General features: G+C 39.9%; 1 protein-coding gene and 1 long non-coding RNA gene across 5 annotated transcripts; one reads left to right on the forward strand and one right to left on the reverse strand.

Annotated features, from left to right (window-relative positions):
* Nucleotides 1–1,878: 1,878 nt before the first annotated feature.
* LOC140588305 (uncharacterized) lies at nt 1,879–3,535 on the reverse strand. Of its 2 annotated transcripts, none has more exons than XR_011989665.1 (2): nt 3,453–3,535; nt 1,879–2,715 (listed from the first exon to the last, which is right to left on the reverse strand). It is a non-coding gene; the product is annotated as an uncharacterized lncRNA (long non-coding RNA). The 2 variants fall into 2 exon arrangements; XR_011989666.1 differs by lacking the exon at nt 3,453–3,535 and adding an exon at nt 3,234–3,407.
* A 186-nt stretch (nt 3,536–3,721) lies between these two features.
* LOC111839460 (antigen WC1.1-like) lies at nt 3,722–18,551 on the forward strand. 3 transcript variants are annotated; one of them, XM_072710252.1, is made up of 14 exons: nt 3,722–5,273; nt 5,483–5,797; nt 6,184–6,510; nt 7,083–7,397; nt 7,627–7,929; nt 11,936–12,250; nt 12,402–12,428; nt 12,514–12,546; nt 12,882–13,016; nt 14,801–14,899; nt 15,220–15,286; nt 15,398–15,477; nt 17,802–17,885; nt 18,094–18,551. In XM_072710252.1, exons 1-14 carry the CDS (start codon nt 4,970–4,972, stop codon nt 18,180–18,182), a joined length of 2,493 nt encoding a protein of 830 aa, XP_072566353.1. In that variant the 5' UTR covers nt 3,722–4,969; the 3' UTR covers nt 18,183–18,551. The 3 variants fall into 3 exon arrangements, 2 of the variants coding, with proteins under 2 accessions (XP_072566353.1, XP_072566354.1); XM_072710253.1 differs by having other exon boundaries at nt 12,894–13,016; XR_011989655.1 differs by lacking the exon at nt 18,094–18,551 and having other exon boundaries at nt 15,220–15,305; nt 15,403–15,477; nt 17,802–17,882.
* The last annotated feature ends 345 nt before the right edge of the window (nt 18,552–18,896 follow it).

Raw genomic sequence — 18,896 nt, forward strand, 5'->3', positions numbered from 1 at the left:
TGGCTGAAAAAGTCCTCACACCTGGGTTTGAACAGCTGACCTACAGGTTATCCCAAAAACCTGCATACACACCGGCCCTTTGCGGATAAGATTGGCTACCCCTGTTCAACATAAGTCCAGTCCAGGAGGGACAGGAAAGTTTTGCTGAAGGCATCAGTCTCTATATCCACATGTAAATTGAAATTTCCAAGTATTATAACATTCTCTAAGTTAATAATCAAGTCCGAGAAAAGTTCCCCAAATTCTGTCAGAAACAGAGTGTATATGATCCCGGTGGTCTGTATACTGTAAGAATATAGATGGGCAGGTCGGATACCATGTGAATTCTCAGTCAGGCAGGTAATTTACTTGCCATGTTTTGATCCTCTCCAGTTAGGATGAAGACCATCCCATTTATAAAAACCAGGCCATTCCCAAAAAAATGTCCCAATTATCAATAACTAGTGCTTTAGGGAGAGTAGTCTACTATAGGTTACATCCCCTCTATAGAGAATTGGTAAGGGACCAGAGACAGAGTCTGACATTTTGTTTTAGCTTTTGCACACATAGAAATTAAGCTGGGCTTGTCATACCACGAAGAACGGAGCAGTGACCCCTCATTTGGTGTTAGGAACCTGAACCTCTACCATACACTTCCCTAAAAGTGGAAGGGGTTGCTTGCTGGTATATGGGCACAGCTTTGTGGATGCAGGTTGGAGTTTGACTCCAGATCCTGATTTTTGTAGCCTCTTGAAATGGTAAATGGCAAATGGACTGCATTTATATAGTGCTTTTTACCAAAGCGCTTTACAATGTATGCCTCACATTCACCCATTCACACCACACATTCACACACCGGTGGCAGAGGCTACCATGCAAGGTGCCAACCAGCTCACCGGGAGCAATTTGGGGTTCACTGTCTTGCTCAAGGACACTTCGATGGGGACAGGAGGACCCGGGGCTTGAACCTGCAACCCTCCGGTTGCCGAACGGTAGCACTACCTCCTGCACCACCACCAATGTTGCTTGTATCAATATCAATGAAATGACATTGTTAAGTTGGAGGTCTGTGACATCTTCAAATATTCAGTATTTTGATGGCTTCCCTCTCCTTCATGCTGCGCTGGGCACCTCTACCTCGACCTTTACCAGAATTGTGACCACCTTGACCACAGCCTTGCCTCACACCACGACCACTGTTGGCGTGTGAGTTTCTTTCGGCTTTGACTTATCTTTATGGAAGCAGAAATCATCAAAATGACCTTTCTTTCCTCAATGGCTGCATTTATGATTCTTATTTTGGATGCGTTCTAGGCCAATATGTCCTTGGGCCCTCTGCACTGGAGGATGTCATCGATTCAAGTCTTGGTTTTGACCTATTTTTATCAAAGATGCAGTTTGTGTTAAATGTAAAGTCAGGAATGAGTGCTTGTTTGTGATGGTGTGTCCCTATAATTTGGATTATCTTCCTGAGTCTTGTCTTCAATTCAGAATCTTTAATGTGAAGTAGAGCTGCCACGATTAGTCAACGCAGTCGATGATGTCGACGCTAAAAATGCGTCAACATCAATATTTTAAATCAATGCATCTTTTAAAAAATTATTTTAATAAAATCACCATTAGGATTTCTAAAACGCTTCAATTCATTACACTCTAAACTGCTGGGTTAAAAACAACCCAATTTGGGTTATTTTGGTAACCCAGCGCTGGGTAAAAAAGGGACTAACCCAACGCTGGGTTACACGTTTAACCCAGCATGCTGGGTTGTGATTTTTAACCCAACTATTAGTTAAAAATGACTACACTGCTGGGTTGAATGTAACCCAAAATGGGTCAGAAATTTAATCTAGAAACTTTGGTGATTAAAATTACTAAAATAAAAACAATTCTACAGCAATACATACTTCAGTAATGGAATTTTATTTATGACAAAACATGTAAAAAATGTGTCCATATGAATTTAAGACATTTTTCCCATCTCCACCTCAGCATTAAGACAATTTCTATTAAAATGTATCAAACTGTATCACAGAAACACTGTGACTGAAGTCAGTAACAATGCATCAGACTGAAGTCAGACAAATTAACTTTAGAAAAACACAATTTGAAATATGAAAACTTTTCATAACATTTACATCATGCATAAACATTAATATATCCTGAGATATACAGGAATCATCAGTAAGAATCAATTGCAATGTAATTGCAGAGTAGAGGAAAAATAAAAGTATGTAGAAGTAATAATGAAAAAGCATCTAACTGACTGAAGTCAGAAAGATTAACTTTAAAATACAAATTTGTGCATAAACATTAACATATCCTGATATATATAAATCATCAACTGCAATGTAGAAAAAAAAAATATGTAGAAGTAATAATGAAACGGCATCAAACTGACTGAAAAAACAAACAAAAAAAAAAACTTAAGAAAATACAAATTTAAGATTAGGAAAAAATAGGAAAACATTTTATAACTTTCCCATTAACAATTATGTGCAAACATCAATATATCCTGAGATATAAAGTGACTGAAGTCAAATTTACTTCCAAGAAAATATGTATTTAAAATATGAAAACATTTCAAACGACCACTGCAGCAAGTAATGTACCTTGCTCAAATGCTGTGCCATTTATTATAGCAAAGGCTTGAAAGCAGTGGTTGTCTCCAAGCATGAGAACATAAGAAAATTCAATGGACTCTTCTGAACGAAGGTACTCAGCCATATTGGTCCCAATCTGAAAAAAGGAAAAATAAATAAAAAAGAAATGGTATAGATTCATTAAGAACTCAAAAATGTGTAAAAGTTAAATATCCTTAGAGCTACCTTCAGAACACCTAAAAAACCTTTAGGAGCATTAAAGACCATAACACACCAAGCTATCAGCATTAGTTAACCACTGACCATGGCCTTAGCACTATGCTTAGAAAATGTCCGTCGAACATGCTTAGTTTCAAGCCTCCTTTAGCCTGAGCTGAGCTCAGACATTCCCGCCTGCATCAAACCATTTACAGGATTAAAGAAATTACATGTTCGTAGTAAATTAACATCGTTTGCTGTCGAATGTACAACTAAGTCAAACGAATTGAACGAAATGTACCTTACAAGCAGAGCGGGAAATTTATGTGGATGTGCTGACAAAATCAAATTAGTTAAGTAAACTCCGCTATATCAAAACCGTTTCTAACACAGTAAATCATTAATAATAAACAAAGTAGATTTAACATATACAAAAGTAATATTTAAAAATTTTACGTTATCCTTTCCAAGCTCCTTCCGATGACGATGTCACGCGCGCTTTCCCGTCCACTGACCGAGAGATCGGCCGTGAGGCGGAGCACGGCCGTCGCTTAGTCGTTAGGTAATCTCAGTTCAACTGACCGAAAGCCTAAAATTTCCGTGTATATATATTATACAGTAAAGCAAATGTTTTATTTATTATGAACATTGTTAAATACACACTGAATAACTTACGTTTCAGACAGAATTTCACTGCCTTCCCTCTAAAGACGGCGCAAAACTCCGTCAACTCTCGCTGATGTCCCTGGATGTTGACGTGACGTGCGTGCTCTCTTTCACGTCCGCGTTCCCAACCAAGCACTGCTGGGTTATAGATCAAGACCGATTTTCAACCCAAATTGGGTTAAATCAACCCAACTTTGTTACCCAGCATTTGGGTTGAAAAAACAACCCAGCGTTTTTTAGAGTGTATAACAAATGTTTTTCAAATTATCATAAAACAAAAAGGTGGTTTTACACTGTGCAAAGTTCGATCGCATACCATAATGGCACTAGCGCTATGCACAAATACCTAAATAGCTGAACGGAGCATCCTGGTAAGCAGTTGTGGTGATTGACATCCAATTTGAGGTGCTTTTCCGTGGGCTTTATTCAGACCGGAAACAACAGTGTTTCAATTTAACAAGTGCTCTCCTGCAGAGATCCTCTTACTCTCCCGAGACCATGGGAAACGTTATAACAACAGTACAGAAAGCTCAGAACTAACCCTATTTGACAGAGTTTTAGCTTCATGAAAGGATTTAAAGAGCGGAGTTGCGGTTGTGTCAGAAGAGTTTGGCAGTTTGATTTGGTGTGCCCCATTTCATCAAGAGACGGTATCACTGTAAACCCAACTATGTAAAATAATATATTAATATGTACTGAAAGCACTAATGCAATGTATGAATGCAAAACGGTGAATTAAATTTTGAAAGACTTGTTTGTCCTCCCCACAGGTGCCATTGTAGCTATCCACAAAGTATGTATACTTAGCACTGCATCTCACTGCACTCAAGGCTACTGCATATATTTCTCATTTTTTCCAAACATAAACCTCTGAGAATAAAGGATAATTCCACCAAGTGGAATAAACACAGAAATACAAAGAGTGTGTGAAGCCTGGTACTTTTCTTATGGTTGTTCTGATTTAGCTTGAAACTGTCAATGTGCTTAAAAACTAAACTGTGTTTAATTGTAGTGTTTTATACTATTGTAAAATGTAGATGAATGCATTATTATCTTTGTATTATTATTAAGACATTGTTTATTGACACCACTAGGTTGCAGCTAGTGACCCACAGCAGAGATTGGGACCCTAACCTCACCACCAAAGGTGTTTAGTGAGGCTACTAGTCTGACCACCCCCTCCTATACACAGTCTTATGCTGGACCAGCTGTAACAAAAGCCACACTCAGGGAAACACACCACCAGCCTTACTCCCCATGTGCAGGTTACCTTGTCCTGCTCCTGACACTAATGTAGCGACTCCATCAGGGTCAGTAACCTTAATGACATCACCGATAGCCCAAAACCACAGGGCCACCTGCCCCCCGATGTCTTCAGTGCAGAGAACCTCATGTTTATGATAATGAAGGAGAGATTATAACTGCAACGGAGTTACCATAAGAAAGCATGCAACTGTTTTTACTTCAGTGATGTCTGTCAATATGTTTTATTTTGCTGTTTGGCTTTTTTAACTTAAGGAACTATAATGCAGCTGACAGGAGGGTCTCATCCGTGTTTTGGAAGACTGGAATTCCAGCATCTAAGCTCATGGTACACAGTGTGTGATCCTGACTTTGACCTGCAGGATGCAAAGGTCGTGTGTCGGCAGCTGGGCTGTGGGATCCCTGTGGAGGAGCCCAGGGGGGCTGCATTTGGGAAGGGGGGCGGGCAGGTGTGGTCAAAGAAGATTAACTGCACAGGGGATGAATCTGATTTTGGTCAGTGTTTGAGATCCTCCACAGAGGAACAGAACTGCAACCATGAGACTGACGTGGGACTGAAGTGCTTCTGTAAGTTAATTTACCATGCTGGGAAATGGCTTACACGTTTATTGACAAAAAACTAGATACTAGATAATCTGATAATATTACTGAATGTTGCTAATTATACTCCCTTTAAAGTAACATAGACGCAACAAATGAAATAATTAATTGCTGTTACATGGTGATATTTTGAATTTATTTGTTTCTTTGTTGTTGCACATTTTTGCTGGTTGCAGGGTACACAGACTCCAGGCTGGTGGGCGGCCCTGACTCCTGCTCTGGGAGGGTGGAGCTGCAGTACCTCAGTGAGTGGGGGACAGTGTATGATGCATCCTGGGATATGAGAGCAGCCAGTGTCCTCTGTAGGCAGCTGCAGTGTGGGAGCGCTGTGGCAGTGCCAGGACAGGCCTGGTTTGGAGAGGGGAGGGGCCGCATCTGGGCTGATGTGTTTGAGTGCCAGGGGAATGAGACACACCTCTCCCAGTGTGCTGTGTCCTCATGGAGTCGAGCTGCATGCTCTCATGGACGGGATGCAGGACTCATCTGTAATGGTGAGGACTGTACTATGGCTGACACTTGTTCAAACTATGGATTAGTAATTTGGGCTTTTTCATGAATTATGATCAAATATACATTATTTTTATGCATCATTAATTGAACTGTTAATACAAACTCAGGACGGTCTAGTTTCATAGAAAATCCACCAATGCTCTGTACCACTTATACCATTGAAAACTGTGTGGCTGTTATTGGCATTTTAATGGCAATATTTGAAAAGGATGAATGACTCAATAGAATTTACTCAGTAGAAGGAATTATTCATATCAGCAACCAAAACTCCAGCAGTTAATACAATAATTAAGTAAATGTAGATCTACAAGCTGTTTTTCTAACATGCACATCTGACAAACACTGACAGTGACTGATCTTTCCACAGGGTCTAAATCTCTCTCAGCTCTCAATGGGACAGTACGACTGTCTGGAGATAGTGGCTGTGAGGGTCAGGTGGAGGTTTACTACCAGCTGACCTGGAGCAGAGTTCTCATGGACTCCTGGAGCTTCAGGGAGGCCTCTGTGGTCTGCAGGCAGCTGGGCTGTGGCTCTGCAGTGAGGCTGTACAGCTCCTCCCTGTCTGGGACAGGGGACAGTGATGTGTGTCTGACAGGGTATCAGTGCTCTGGGAGTGAATCTCACCTGGTGAACTGCAGTGATCAACAGACACTGAGCTGCAACTTTGGTACACAGATGTCCATAGAGTGTTCCAGTGAGTACACAATAGTTAGGATTTTTTATTCTTGTTAATCAATGGAAGGTAGTGTGAACAACTATAAATGAGAATATAAGTCAAATATAACAAGTTTCCCTTATAACATGGAAAGAACATGTAATATGAGTATATGCATGTCTGACATCCTATTAACTGGTTGTGTGGTGATGGCATTGTCAAATTCTAGGCTGTCCTTCAACTTTACATGCGTTAGTTAACTGTTTCTTCCCATGAAACAAAGCAGTATGTATTATCCCTTGTAGAAAGTTTTTCTCTGCTGCTAGCGGAGGTTACATTGATGAATCAAAGATGTGAAATTTTCTTGCTAGTAAAGTAACTCAAATTGTAAACATATTGTAAATTTATTTGTTAGCAAAGAATACTGCGTGTATTTTTAGTAAATGTTAATTGAGTAAAATGCAAATGTGGAAAATCTGTGTGTGCAAAAAACTTTTAGTTTTTACTGGTAGTGTATATCAACAGCTCCAACATCAAATGGATGGATGGATGTGCAATTATGAGATGAATAACTAGCAACAAATGACCTCCCTCTGAACCTCCTTCTCCAGATCACAGGTCCATCAGGCTGGTGGGTGATGCTGGGGGCTGTGCAGGGAGGCTGGAGGTGCTCCACCAGGGCTCCTGGGGGACAGTGTGTGGAGACTCCTGGGACCTGAAGGATGCTCAGGTGGTGTGCAGACAGCTCCAGTGTGGGACGGCTCTCCGTGACCCAGTGCCCACCTTCTTTGGACCAGGAACTGGATTCATCTGGCTGGATGAGGTGGACTGTGAGGGGAATGAGACGTCTCTGTGGGACTGTCCTTCAGCACCGAGGGGACAGAATGACTGTGTCCATAAAGAGGATGTAGGAGTTGTGTGTTCAGGTATGAAAATTTAACATAAGGCCTCCTCATCTAAAGAAAAGGGGAAAAAATTATGATGAAAGATGTAAATTGACTTTTATAGTTTAGGTGTATTACTTTAGGTTAAGACTTTTGACGAATTAAAAACAAACACAAAATTTCATGATTAATGATATAATATTTCAACAAATTTATTCTCTGTATATAAATAATTCTTAACTTATTTTTTTTTCCTTTAAACTCCCTGTAGAATATAAGGAAATCAAGTTGGCTGATGGTTGCTGTGGGCAGTTGGAGGTTTTCTACAATGGCACCTGGGGAAATGTGTGCGTCAATCAAATGGACACAAACACAGTCAGCCTGATATGTCAACATCTCAACTGTGGAAAGAGTGGGACTGTTTCTAACTCATGGTCTCGGCTGAAAGGAGCTCCGAACTGGCTTGATAACCTGAAATGTCGCCCACATGATTCCACACTGTGGCAGTGCCCGTCCTCTAACTGGGGAAACTATAACTGTGATGAAGGTGAAGTGGCTCAGATCACCTGTGACGGTAAGTTACTGTATACACTATTTTTATAGGTCCGCTTTGTGTTTACGCTTATTTGTTTGTATGATTACCACAGCCGGGCTCAGAATCCTTATTTGCCATAGAAGGAGAAGGAATTTGTTTTGGTGGCCTCAAGATGTTGCAATTCAGATTTTATGTGAATCAGGGCTGAGTTTGAAAAAGTTTATCCTGCAGATTTTGCAAATTAGCTAAAGATCTATGGGGCGGGGTTTAATGGTATATGCAAATATGAATAAATATGAAATATTTATGAAAAAATATGAAATAAGCCAAGAAATGTGGATAAAAAAGAATTTACTTTCTATGACCCACAGCTCAGAAAATATGGGCCAAAACATAAAACACAGCACTTATAGTGCCACCAGTAAACTGATCAGTGTCTCTTTCCAGTCCTGAACATTGGAGGGAATGTTGCATCCCGTTGATGACAAATTGGTCATTAAGAGCTAAAAGGCCACTCCCATGAAATTCATTGGTCTGTAGCATCAAAACAATTTGCCTGATCAAAATCCTGTGAAGATCATTATCTCTACATGGCCTCAAAATGCTATAGTTCAAATTTTGTGTGATTTAGATTACCTTTCTACAACTAGTTTGCAATAGTGGATTTTTACATTATGCAAATTAGCAAAACATTTAAGTAGGCAGAGCTTCATAGTCCCACTTTGCAATATTTTTGGCATGAGCCAAGGAATGTCTGGAAAAAATAATTTTGTTTCTATGACTCATGGTTCCAGAGAAACAAGCTAAAAAGTAAAACACCAAGCTATAGTGCCACCATCAAGTCAATGTGTATGATTTTGCTTGCCTGGGTAGTAGAGGAAATTCTACATCACTCCACCAAATTTGGTGTTTCTATACCTTACGATTTCTGCTCCATAAATCATTTTATTGCCGAAGAAGAATAATAAGAAGAAAAATCCTAGCAAATACAATATGGTTCAAGGGGGGTGTTCCACAAAGTAGGATTTTTTGGTTAGCAGGATTAATGTAAGCTATAAGTCATTGTCCAATAAGAGTTTAGCTAAAGAGCATTTCTATTGTCCTGATGTCTAGCTTAAGTAAACCCAACTAACTGAGAAATCATGTGTCATAATGCGTGGAACACGGACCAGGGAAGCAGGCGAACGAAGGCAGGAACGGGGTTAAACAAAAGGGTTTATTGGGAAGACGCAAGGGCATAACAGGGGAAAACACGGCACTACTCAACACTACAACAATATAACGTTACAACGTTAATGACCGGACTGGGGAATACTGACTCAGACGCAGACTAAATACACAGGGTAGGCAGAAAACAACAGGCAACAGGTGAATAATAATTATAATTGATAATATGAAGGTGAAGACATATTATAAGACATTGATAAGGTGAAGACAATAAGGAATTAACATGAGGTAACGAGGGGGGCGTGGCAGACACGAGGATTGGACGAGCCGGGCGTGACATCATGCTTTGTTGAACACCCCTCAGCACTGTGTCCTTGGACCCCTATTAAAAAAGAGGGAGAATAGGAAAATGTGCTATTAATAAATAAACAAATAAACATCTGGACAGACGACAAGGTGTGGGGTACAAATGGTTTGGGATATATGCAAGTAAGCTTAGAGGCAACGGGAGTATGAAGTACAGTGGGTGCCTAAGCATGAAAAGGATGCATAGGTGCCAGGGTGCTTCTCATGGGTCCTTGTTAGGGGGAAGAAGCTGTTCAGATGATGAGCTGCAGTTGTACTCAGGCTCTTACTCTTTCACCGAGTAGGGAGATGCTGGAAGAGGAAGCGATCAGGTTGAGAGGGGTCAGGCATTATTTTCTTAGCCGTAGACATGATGAGGATAGGACTTCACATACAGGAACTGACAGCGAATATTATTCTCTGCACACGGCACAATTCACTGTTGGCTATGGTGATGCAGAGCCAAACTAGACAAAAATCAATGATGTAACAATGGATTGCAGCTGCGTAAAACTGGGAAATTGTCTGTGGCAGCCTGAATCTCTTCAGCTGTACCAAGAATTACAGACACTGTTGGGTCTTCTTAATTATGCAGGTGATATTTTAGTCACATTTGAGGTTTTGTTAAATGGTGGTACTTAGAAATTTAAAGAACTTGGTTCTGCTGACTGTAGTGCAATGAAGTGCAAAAAATCTTTAAAATATTTTGGCTCCACTGTCTAAAAATATTGGCATTTACAAAATTTTGGGAGCACTTTTTAAAAATAGTAATTAAAGTTTATATTTTTTATAGGGGTGCACCGATCGATCGGCGCACCGATCGATCGGCCTCGATCACGTTAATTTGAGGGGATCAGAAATCGACCATATTCCCATGAGATCCACCGATCTTAGTTATATGCTTTTAACTCTTTGGGGTCGAGTATGTCGTCGACGACATCGCGTACTTTTCGCGTACTTTTCGTGTCTATTTCAGTTTATAAATATCTCGCTGAAATCTTAATGTATAATCATGAAAAAAACGCTGGCTAAATCCGTAATCTGTCTTCTTTTCAAAACGTCCATTGTCGGAAGTATTAAAGTTTTTTTAATTAGGTTAAATCGGCAAAAAAGTAAACCATGTCATCTTACTTTGTTTTACCTGCATCGGGGGCGTGTAGTACCGCTCTCACCCGAAGATCGCTATTCACATTCTAAATAGCCGCATTAGCGCATATTCAAATCGCATTCGCATGGTAATTTGATTAACAGCGCAACGGTGAAACGCGATCCAGATACATCCCCTTCAGCGCCATAAAAGGGGGTTGGGGACGTGGCCAGGTGACAATGGCTCATTCATACACATGAAAGTTGCTACATATTCAATGAAAGGAGCCAGAAATAGTTACATGAGTTAGGTTTTTCTTATTTATTTATCCAAATTAATGTTGCATCTACACCATTTAGTCATCTTCATGTAGCCAAGACTTTGGTGATCAGATATCTGGGATCAAAACAAACTGCCAGCATTGCTTACTATGTACTTTTATAATGTTTCTGCAAGTGTTCCAAACTGCATTTTGCAATGTCTATACTTTGATGTCAAATTTCAAATTTAACAAAAATCTGACATATTTACAATATATATTAAAATAAAGATGAGTGTAATGGCAAAACAAATATATAAGAAATAATTTATTTGCCATGAATTAAGTGTGATGAAATGTGTGATCATGCCCCAGTCAGTGAAAGTGTGTTTCCTACCCCTAGGCCCCAGAGGGTTAAATCAGCCTTTTCTCCCATTCCCGAGAGAGGTGCAGTGCAGGCTGCCTCCCTCCCTATTTTTTGGACAAGTGTGTCATAACAGCTATATATATATATTTTTTTTACAAAATTAGAGAAATTAAAGTCTGGAAGAAAAAATATGATTTTGTAGTTCAAACAGCAATGCTCATTTATATGTTCGTTTATATTTGAGGACACTACCTCATGTTTTGTGAGTATTCATATCAATTTACTCAATAAAAATGGAAACATTGAAGTAACTGTCTTTTAGTTATGAAAGAAACAAGATCGGCAAAAAAAAATCGAGATCGGCAGGTAAGGTTGCCTAAGGATCGGTGATCGTTGATCGGCCAGAAAACTGCAATCGGTGCACCCCTAATTTTTTATGGGAAATGAGGCCAGATTAAAATGCATACAGTAATCACCACCTTGTGCCAACATGAGTAAATAAAAACATACTATTGCTTTCCAAAGAGACGTGTGCAGTCATCAGTATGTGTATAGAAAACCATCTGTATATGAGACAAAGCAGGAGACAGTTCTAACTATTTAGGCTTAATAGCCTTTGTATCATGCATTACTTTATAGATAAAGTGAAAACTTCATCACAGTCTTATAAATGAACTAGTTTTCTGTCTTTTTTTTAAACATCACCTTCAGAAACTTTTGAAGGTCTTTTACAAATATTTGGGAAAATGAAAGGCAGTGTATTTTAACTGTAGATGCAAACCGGTCTCTTCAACGAAATAAAACAAATATCGCCCCCTAGGCCACCTACCCCTGAGACTGCGGGGGGGCAGTAGCGAGTGCTCAGGGAGGGTGGAGCTATGGCATGACGACTCCTGGGGGACGGTCTGTGACGACTCCTGGGACCTGAGAGATGCCCAGGTGGTCTGCAGACAGCTGGGCTGTGGGACAGCACTGGAGGCTCATGGGAACTCTGCCTTTGGACGAGGAACTGGCACCATTTGGCTGAATGAGGTGAACTGCAGGGGTGATGAGCTCCACCTGTGGGACTGTCCTCACTCTCTTCAGGAGCAGAGGAGCTGCAGCCACAAGGAGGATGCTGGTGTTACCTGTGCAGGTGGGACTGGGGCTGCAGACAGACTGTAACCTCAACATTAGAGTTATTTGACTTTTAGAATAAACAAAACTTTAGAAAATAGCATTAATTCTAGAAAAATGTAAAACTCTCAGAATGTTTATTAATGACATTTGATGCTTCAATTTCACAGGTTCATCGCTGCTTAAGGCCAAAACAGGTAGAGTTGATGAATTTAATGTATTTGAATTTATCAAATGTAGGATTAATTCTGTTTATATACCTATATCTATTTATTATTTCAGGGATTCCAGCAACATCTACAACAACAAAAAATGGTAATTTTTTACAGTCTGATATATATAACATAGTTAACTAGTTAATTGCCATACTGTAGGTAACTTAACCATGTTTTTCCTTTCAGTGCTTTAACTTTGTATGGCGGGGTAATTTTTAATATATTTGTGTAACTCTGCAACCTTGACATTTATAAGTGGTTAGAAAATGGATATTTCATATTTTTAATAAGATAAAGTTTTAGTTATTCCAGTCACAACATTAATTTCTAACAATTTTAAATACAATTTTAGACACAGATAAAATATTTGCATGTTTATTTAGTACTATCATTCTGCACTGTCAGGCACATTTTATACTGAAGTCTCTCTGTCAGTTCCTCTTCCAGTTGTACTCTTCTCAAAAGGCCCATCCATTCCTTTTGTGGTCTTCCTGGTACTGGGATCCCTTCTCTTCCTGCTGCTGGTGATAATAGCTGTCCAGCTGTACCAGAACAGACTGCTGAAGAGAGGTACAGAAGGATAGAGCTGTTGGGTGACTCACATTAAGAATGATCTGTCTGAAAGATTCATATTAAGCCTGCATTATCACTTACATTTTCCACTGTTGGCTTTAGTGGCAGACAGACACAGGTTAGGGGTCATGTAACACAGGAAATAAGCCTAGTCAATAACAACCTAATTTAGAAATAGTCTGCTGTATAGATCGATTTGGATCTATAAGGAGACACTTCTCTGTTCATCTTGGAGATTCGCCTATGCTGATCTCACAGAACATCCTCGCTACAGCATTTTCACTCAGTTTCTGGGCCGAGATGTTCACACCTCTTGTGCTGGTTATCATAGTGTGCTTTTCCACCATACCAGGTACTATGCTTTTAGTACTTTCCCTTTTCCATTGACTTCCGGTTGAGCACCAGTACCAAAAGTTCCAGTACCTAAAGTGCCAAACCATCTGAAACACAATACAACCGGCGTCTTGAAAAAAGTTGCAAATTCAGAAAACAATGATAAATAAAGTAAAAAAGCAATAATAATGGCTGCTGGGATAATAAAGAGATCCAAACTTAAATTGAGATCTGGTCAAAAGAGCAGATACAGCAAGATCAGGATGGCATGACAAGAAATAGGCCTAAAGTATTTTGTATAATATACTAGAGCAGCATGGTATTAGAAATCTTTCAAATATAGCAACGTGATTTAGTTTTAATAAATATCGGGATATTTATAACGCTAAAAATATCTCTCAAAAAACCGATCTAGGAATATGTCACGATCAGGCAGGACACCAGAGTCGGGACCCAGAATGCAGGAGACACCGGGTTTATTAAGATACCGATAAATAACAAATCCAAAGGGCGGCACTGGAGACGTAGTCGGGGACGGAGCAGAAGGGTCGTAAGCCAAGGGGATAAGTCCTACACGATCACACAGGACACGAGTCAGGGCTGGACAGGAGGCAGGAACAGGCAGGAGGCAGGATGACAGGAGGTCCGGGACGGGCAGGCGTGGAGGACAGGGCAGGCAGGATACGTGGGGCAGGAGAGAGAGACAACAGACGATCAAACACTCAGCAAGGCACATCTAAACAATGGCAACAATACTTTGCAAAGTCTGCTGGTCCAGGACCGTCCTTTTAAGTAAAAGGGGCGGTTCCCTTCCGGGTTGCGTCCACTGTGGGGCGTGGTCCAGGCCCCGATGTGGCAGAGTAATTTAAACAGCCAGGACGAAAATGATAATGATTGTCTCGGAGAACGCATGCAGTGCTCACGCAAGAGCAATGGAGGTAAACTTTAAAATGATTTTTAAACATATGCTAGAATATCTTGAAAAGGAATAATGATTAAAATTGTAAAACTTGCGACGTTTTTTTGCCTGTGTTGGAGTAAAAATGCTTTAGTGAAGCTTAAACTTTCTGCGCTATAATGCCTGTAAAGATCTGAAGGTAATAAAAGACTGATCTTAATTTACCTGATTAGCGATGTAACTGCATGTACATAACATGCGATGTTATTATTAATATCACACATCGTCCAGCCCCATCAGATACTACAGCCTATTTTGGAATTCAGTACAAAATGTCCTGCCAGGGGAAAACCAGCACCTTGAAGTACCATACTTTTGGTACTTTCTTTAAGTATAACAAGTATGGTACCTGGTGTGGTGGAAAAGCACCCATATACAACAGCAAAGGACACTGTTGTTCCCATGATACAGAGATTTATGGAGGCTTTAGATTAAAGTGAAAAATGTTGCCTGGACTGTCAGCTGTGTCTCTGTATGTCCACCTCCACAGCTCTGTACCAGGAGGGTCTCACCCCTTTGCGTGACACCATTTATGAGGAGATAGAGTACAATCTGACCAGGGGGGAGACCTACAGAGCCCTTCACAAGGGTGAGTTCATCTTCTTGACCTCTGCAGATTCAGACAAACAAACTTCTACAATCACTTGGCCACACATACACGGTATTTTAAAATGGGATATTGTGAGACAGTCAATTTCCAGTCATTAGATTAATATTTTTTATATGAATTAATGACATTTCTGCAATAATATATGTATCACTATACATGTCTCTGTTTTTCCTTTTGATTTTTCATCTATTACTATATGAGTATAGCTCAGAAACCACATGAGGCCCTCATGTGGTGTCTGAGGAAACTTCATGCAGAGTCTCCCTGAGCACAAGACTGACTGTCTCTCTCCTTCATAGGAAGTGTCCTCTCTGAGGAGCTGCCCTCTGGGTATGAAGATGTGGAGGACAGTAAAGGAGACCCTCTCTCAGGTAGGGGGGCTGAGGTCTGTGAATTTGGTAGAATTAATGTTTAGTAATAGGAACCCTCTTTTAACACTATGAAGGGCATCATTAGTCTTTAACGATTATATTTTACCTCAGAGAAATCAGAGAGAGAAGTGAAGGACGATGATGATGATGCTGTCATTACAGAAAAGATTGCAGAAAATCTATCAGGTGGGTGTTTACCCTGATTTACCTCAGTTCATTATTTTATCTCAGTATCAGATTGAATATCTTTATCCTTATAAGTATATTTGATGCCATCCAAGGCAAATATTAATTATACAAGTATAATAAATGGAGTGATGGAAAGTCTACAATGATGCATGTCTGAGACACAGAAGCAGCTTTTCTGTGATTGATACAGGGGATATGGGCCCAGTTGTTCAAACAATTTAATCTGGATCAAAGTGATCCGAATCCCCTGTTTTACTATCCAGGATCTGGTAATAATCCATTTTACTTTTATGCCATTTTTTCAAAGCAACACTGGATTGTATCACTGTTATCCAAATACAGAATATTCAGAATTATCAAATCTGGTTTACTAGTGCATTAAATGGAACCAACAGTGTAGCCTACTGGCTATATCAAGAACAACAGGTAGCGCTAAAATACCAGTGGCCACAAATAGCCATTATGTGTTAATTTGAACAAACAGAAAACACCACAATAAACCAGAGCAACCTCGAATGTTCTCTCAAAATGAGGGACAGACTGGACATGTGGTCAGGGATGCAATTGCAAGATACTACTGGTGAATTGAATTAGAGGTTGACCGATATGGGTTTTTCAATAGCTGATGCCGATGCTGATATTTAGGACTCAGGGTCAGCCGATGGCCGATATATGCTGCCGATATTTTTTGGCTGAAAATTGGATGTTTTCCCCTCTATTTGCATGATAAAATATCACATTAATAATATCAAATGATACACAAAATTTCTCAACGTAGCATTTATTGAATACTGACTTGTGTAAATTTAAATATAAACTTAAATAACAAAAACACAAAACAACTTGTAAACAACTTAAACTTATAAACAATAAAAATAGCAGCATCAGAATCTCTTTTAGTGCACAATATAGCAGCAAACTCCTTCAGCTCCCAAGCTCACCAGACTGCTGCAGATATTGTACCTGGCTTTTCCTGGTGTTGGCTTGGTGAAATGCTGCTATACAGGATTAGATTTTTGTTCATCCATCAGACAGCAATTACTAAAAATTACTATTTAATTACTATTATTAAAAATACAAGATTAGCATTTTTATTATAGTGCCTTCATCTTCAATTCATTCTACAATTCCAGTATTCCATGCACATTAAAGCAATTACACTCTAATACTCCAATTTTGAAAGAAAAAAACACTATTAACTAAGTGCATCATGGTATGATGAGTAGTGTACAAGGCTCAAAACCTTTCACTAACATGTTGTTTATGTTATTAGCAGACAGATAGCTCACAAGCCAAATTCACAATCAGAATCTAGCGATCGAGGAAAATAAAACAAAATAACTTTGTCGTATCACAGCCTTGTATGCAAAAAACAACATAAGCCCCTAGTGATTGTGACATTGTCGACGTATAAGCCTGTATAAAGGATAGACATGTTTAATGAGGAAACTAACTGCGCAAAGTCCTGCACTTTTTATCTAGACATCTGACAAATTGTTCGAATCTCCGCTCTCAAATGCAAAAAAGTTGTACTGAAGGACCATTGTCAGCATCAGCTCAAGTGAATGGTAACCACGCTTTCGAACAAACAGTTTTCTCCGCCATACATTGTTCTTAGCAGCTCTGTGTCTCCGAGGACGGTGCTGTCTGTGATCGGGGCAGAGTAACGCAACTCTCACGCACGCTGGAGTGTTTGAGAGTTGCCTGCTCCGCCCCACACACAGAGTGAAACTCTCCGACACAAGAAAGAAAACAAAACTGATAACATCGGGCCTATATGGTAATAATTAAAATGTTAACAATTAAGATGGTTGAAGGCTCATCGTCATTACCCTAGTTCCGGACAGCGTAATTCGTGTTCTCTTTCAAAAGCGCTTGCGTTTTCTTTTAAACCACAAACACTGTTTATTATGTTGTGGACTTTTAAAGACTTGTGGAGTAATTGTTTCAAATGAGGAGGTGGCATGGTGGTGCAGTGGGTAGCACTGTTGCCTCACAACTCTGGGACCTCTGTTTGAGTCCCTCCATGACTCCATGTGTGTGGAGTTTGCATGTTCTCTCTGTGTTGTTGTGGTGGTTTCCTCCAGGTACTCCAGTTCCCCTCCACAGTCCAAAAACATGCTGAGGCTAATTGGTGTTATTGCCCATAGGTGTTAATGGTGTGTGAGTGTGCCCTGTGATGGGTTGGAGCCCCAACTTGGGTTGCTCCCTGCCTTGTGCCCATAGGCTCTGTGACCCTAAATAGGATATGTGATTTCAGAAAATGGATGGAAATTTCAACTCTAACAGTCCACTGTGTACTGAGGTCTCTCTTTTTCCAGGATCAGGGTTGATGGTGACAGGAGGCAGATCAGAGGACTATGATGATGTCGAGGGTATAGAGCAGAGCCCACGTGTTTTATTAGGTCAGATGGTTTGATAACCTGTATGCTTCTTTTTATATATTCATAATTTTTTATTATTTATAAACAATGATATTCATTTGAGTGTGACTGATTTGGACTGACCTTGAATCACTTTATGTGTGTCTGCCATAACTAAAAAACTAAGAACTCTCACTTCTACTAAGTTCCAATTATAGTTTGTCAATACCCTGTGTCCCCTACCCTGTAGGTGCGAGAGCCTTGACCATACTGCCCCCTGGGGAGGGCCCCCCTGAACCTGACCAGACTGACTATGATGATGTGGGGAGGAGGGACTGACAGTCCTGCCTTAGGAAGCTCCTGTCCAAAGGTTCATGAAGTTGTTCTTCAAATGAGCTTCATGAAAGCAGCATCTACCACATTATCATTGCTATTCACATTTTTATGGAATTTTTAAGGTCTTAATGTGTTTAAGATAAAGGCAATTTAATAATATGCTGTTATATATTAATGTAAACAATTTGTCACCAACTTTTGTACCAGACTTATACCTGTGGCATTTCCTGCTTTTGTATTTTATGTTTTCTTTATTTTATACTTTTCATTATATTTTGAAATTAAACTTATGAATTACAAATGTTATGAACGGAAAATGTTTGCCTCACCCAGAACACTGTGGGAATTTAAAAATAAAATGTTACAAAACTGCCCAGAATGTTAAATATATTTCTTATTTTTTAAAAAGCATCCATCATCCATCCATCTCCGTAACCACTTGTCCAGTACAGGGTTGTGGTGCCTGGAGCCTTTCCCAGGAAACACTGGGCACAAGGCAAAGGACACCCAGGACAGGGCAGTCAGACCATCAGAGGACACACACTCTCACATACAATATATATCATAGGTCTGTGTAGGAAGCCCACATGAACATGGAGAGAACATGTAAACCCCACAGATGGAGCTGGGACAGGTATCAAAGCCACAGCCCATATGCTATATTTTACTAAGCATTCAGACAATAGGAGTAATTCAGCAGTTATTGCTTGATTTCAT

This window comes from Paramormyrops kingsleyae, chromosome 3 (assembly GCF_048594095.1).
Source record: "Paramormyrops kingsleyae isolate MSU_618 chromosome 3, PKINGS_0.4, whole genome shotgun sequence".
Classification (NCBI taxonomy): domain Eukaryota; kingdom Metazoa; phylum Chordata; class Actinopteri; order Osteoglossiformes; family Mormyridae; genus Paramormyrops; species Paramormyrops kingsleyae.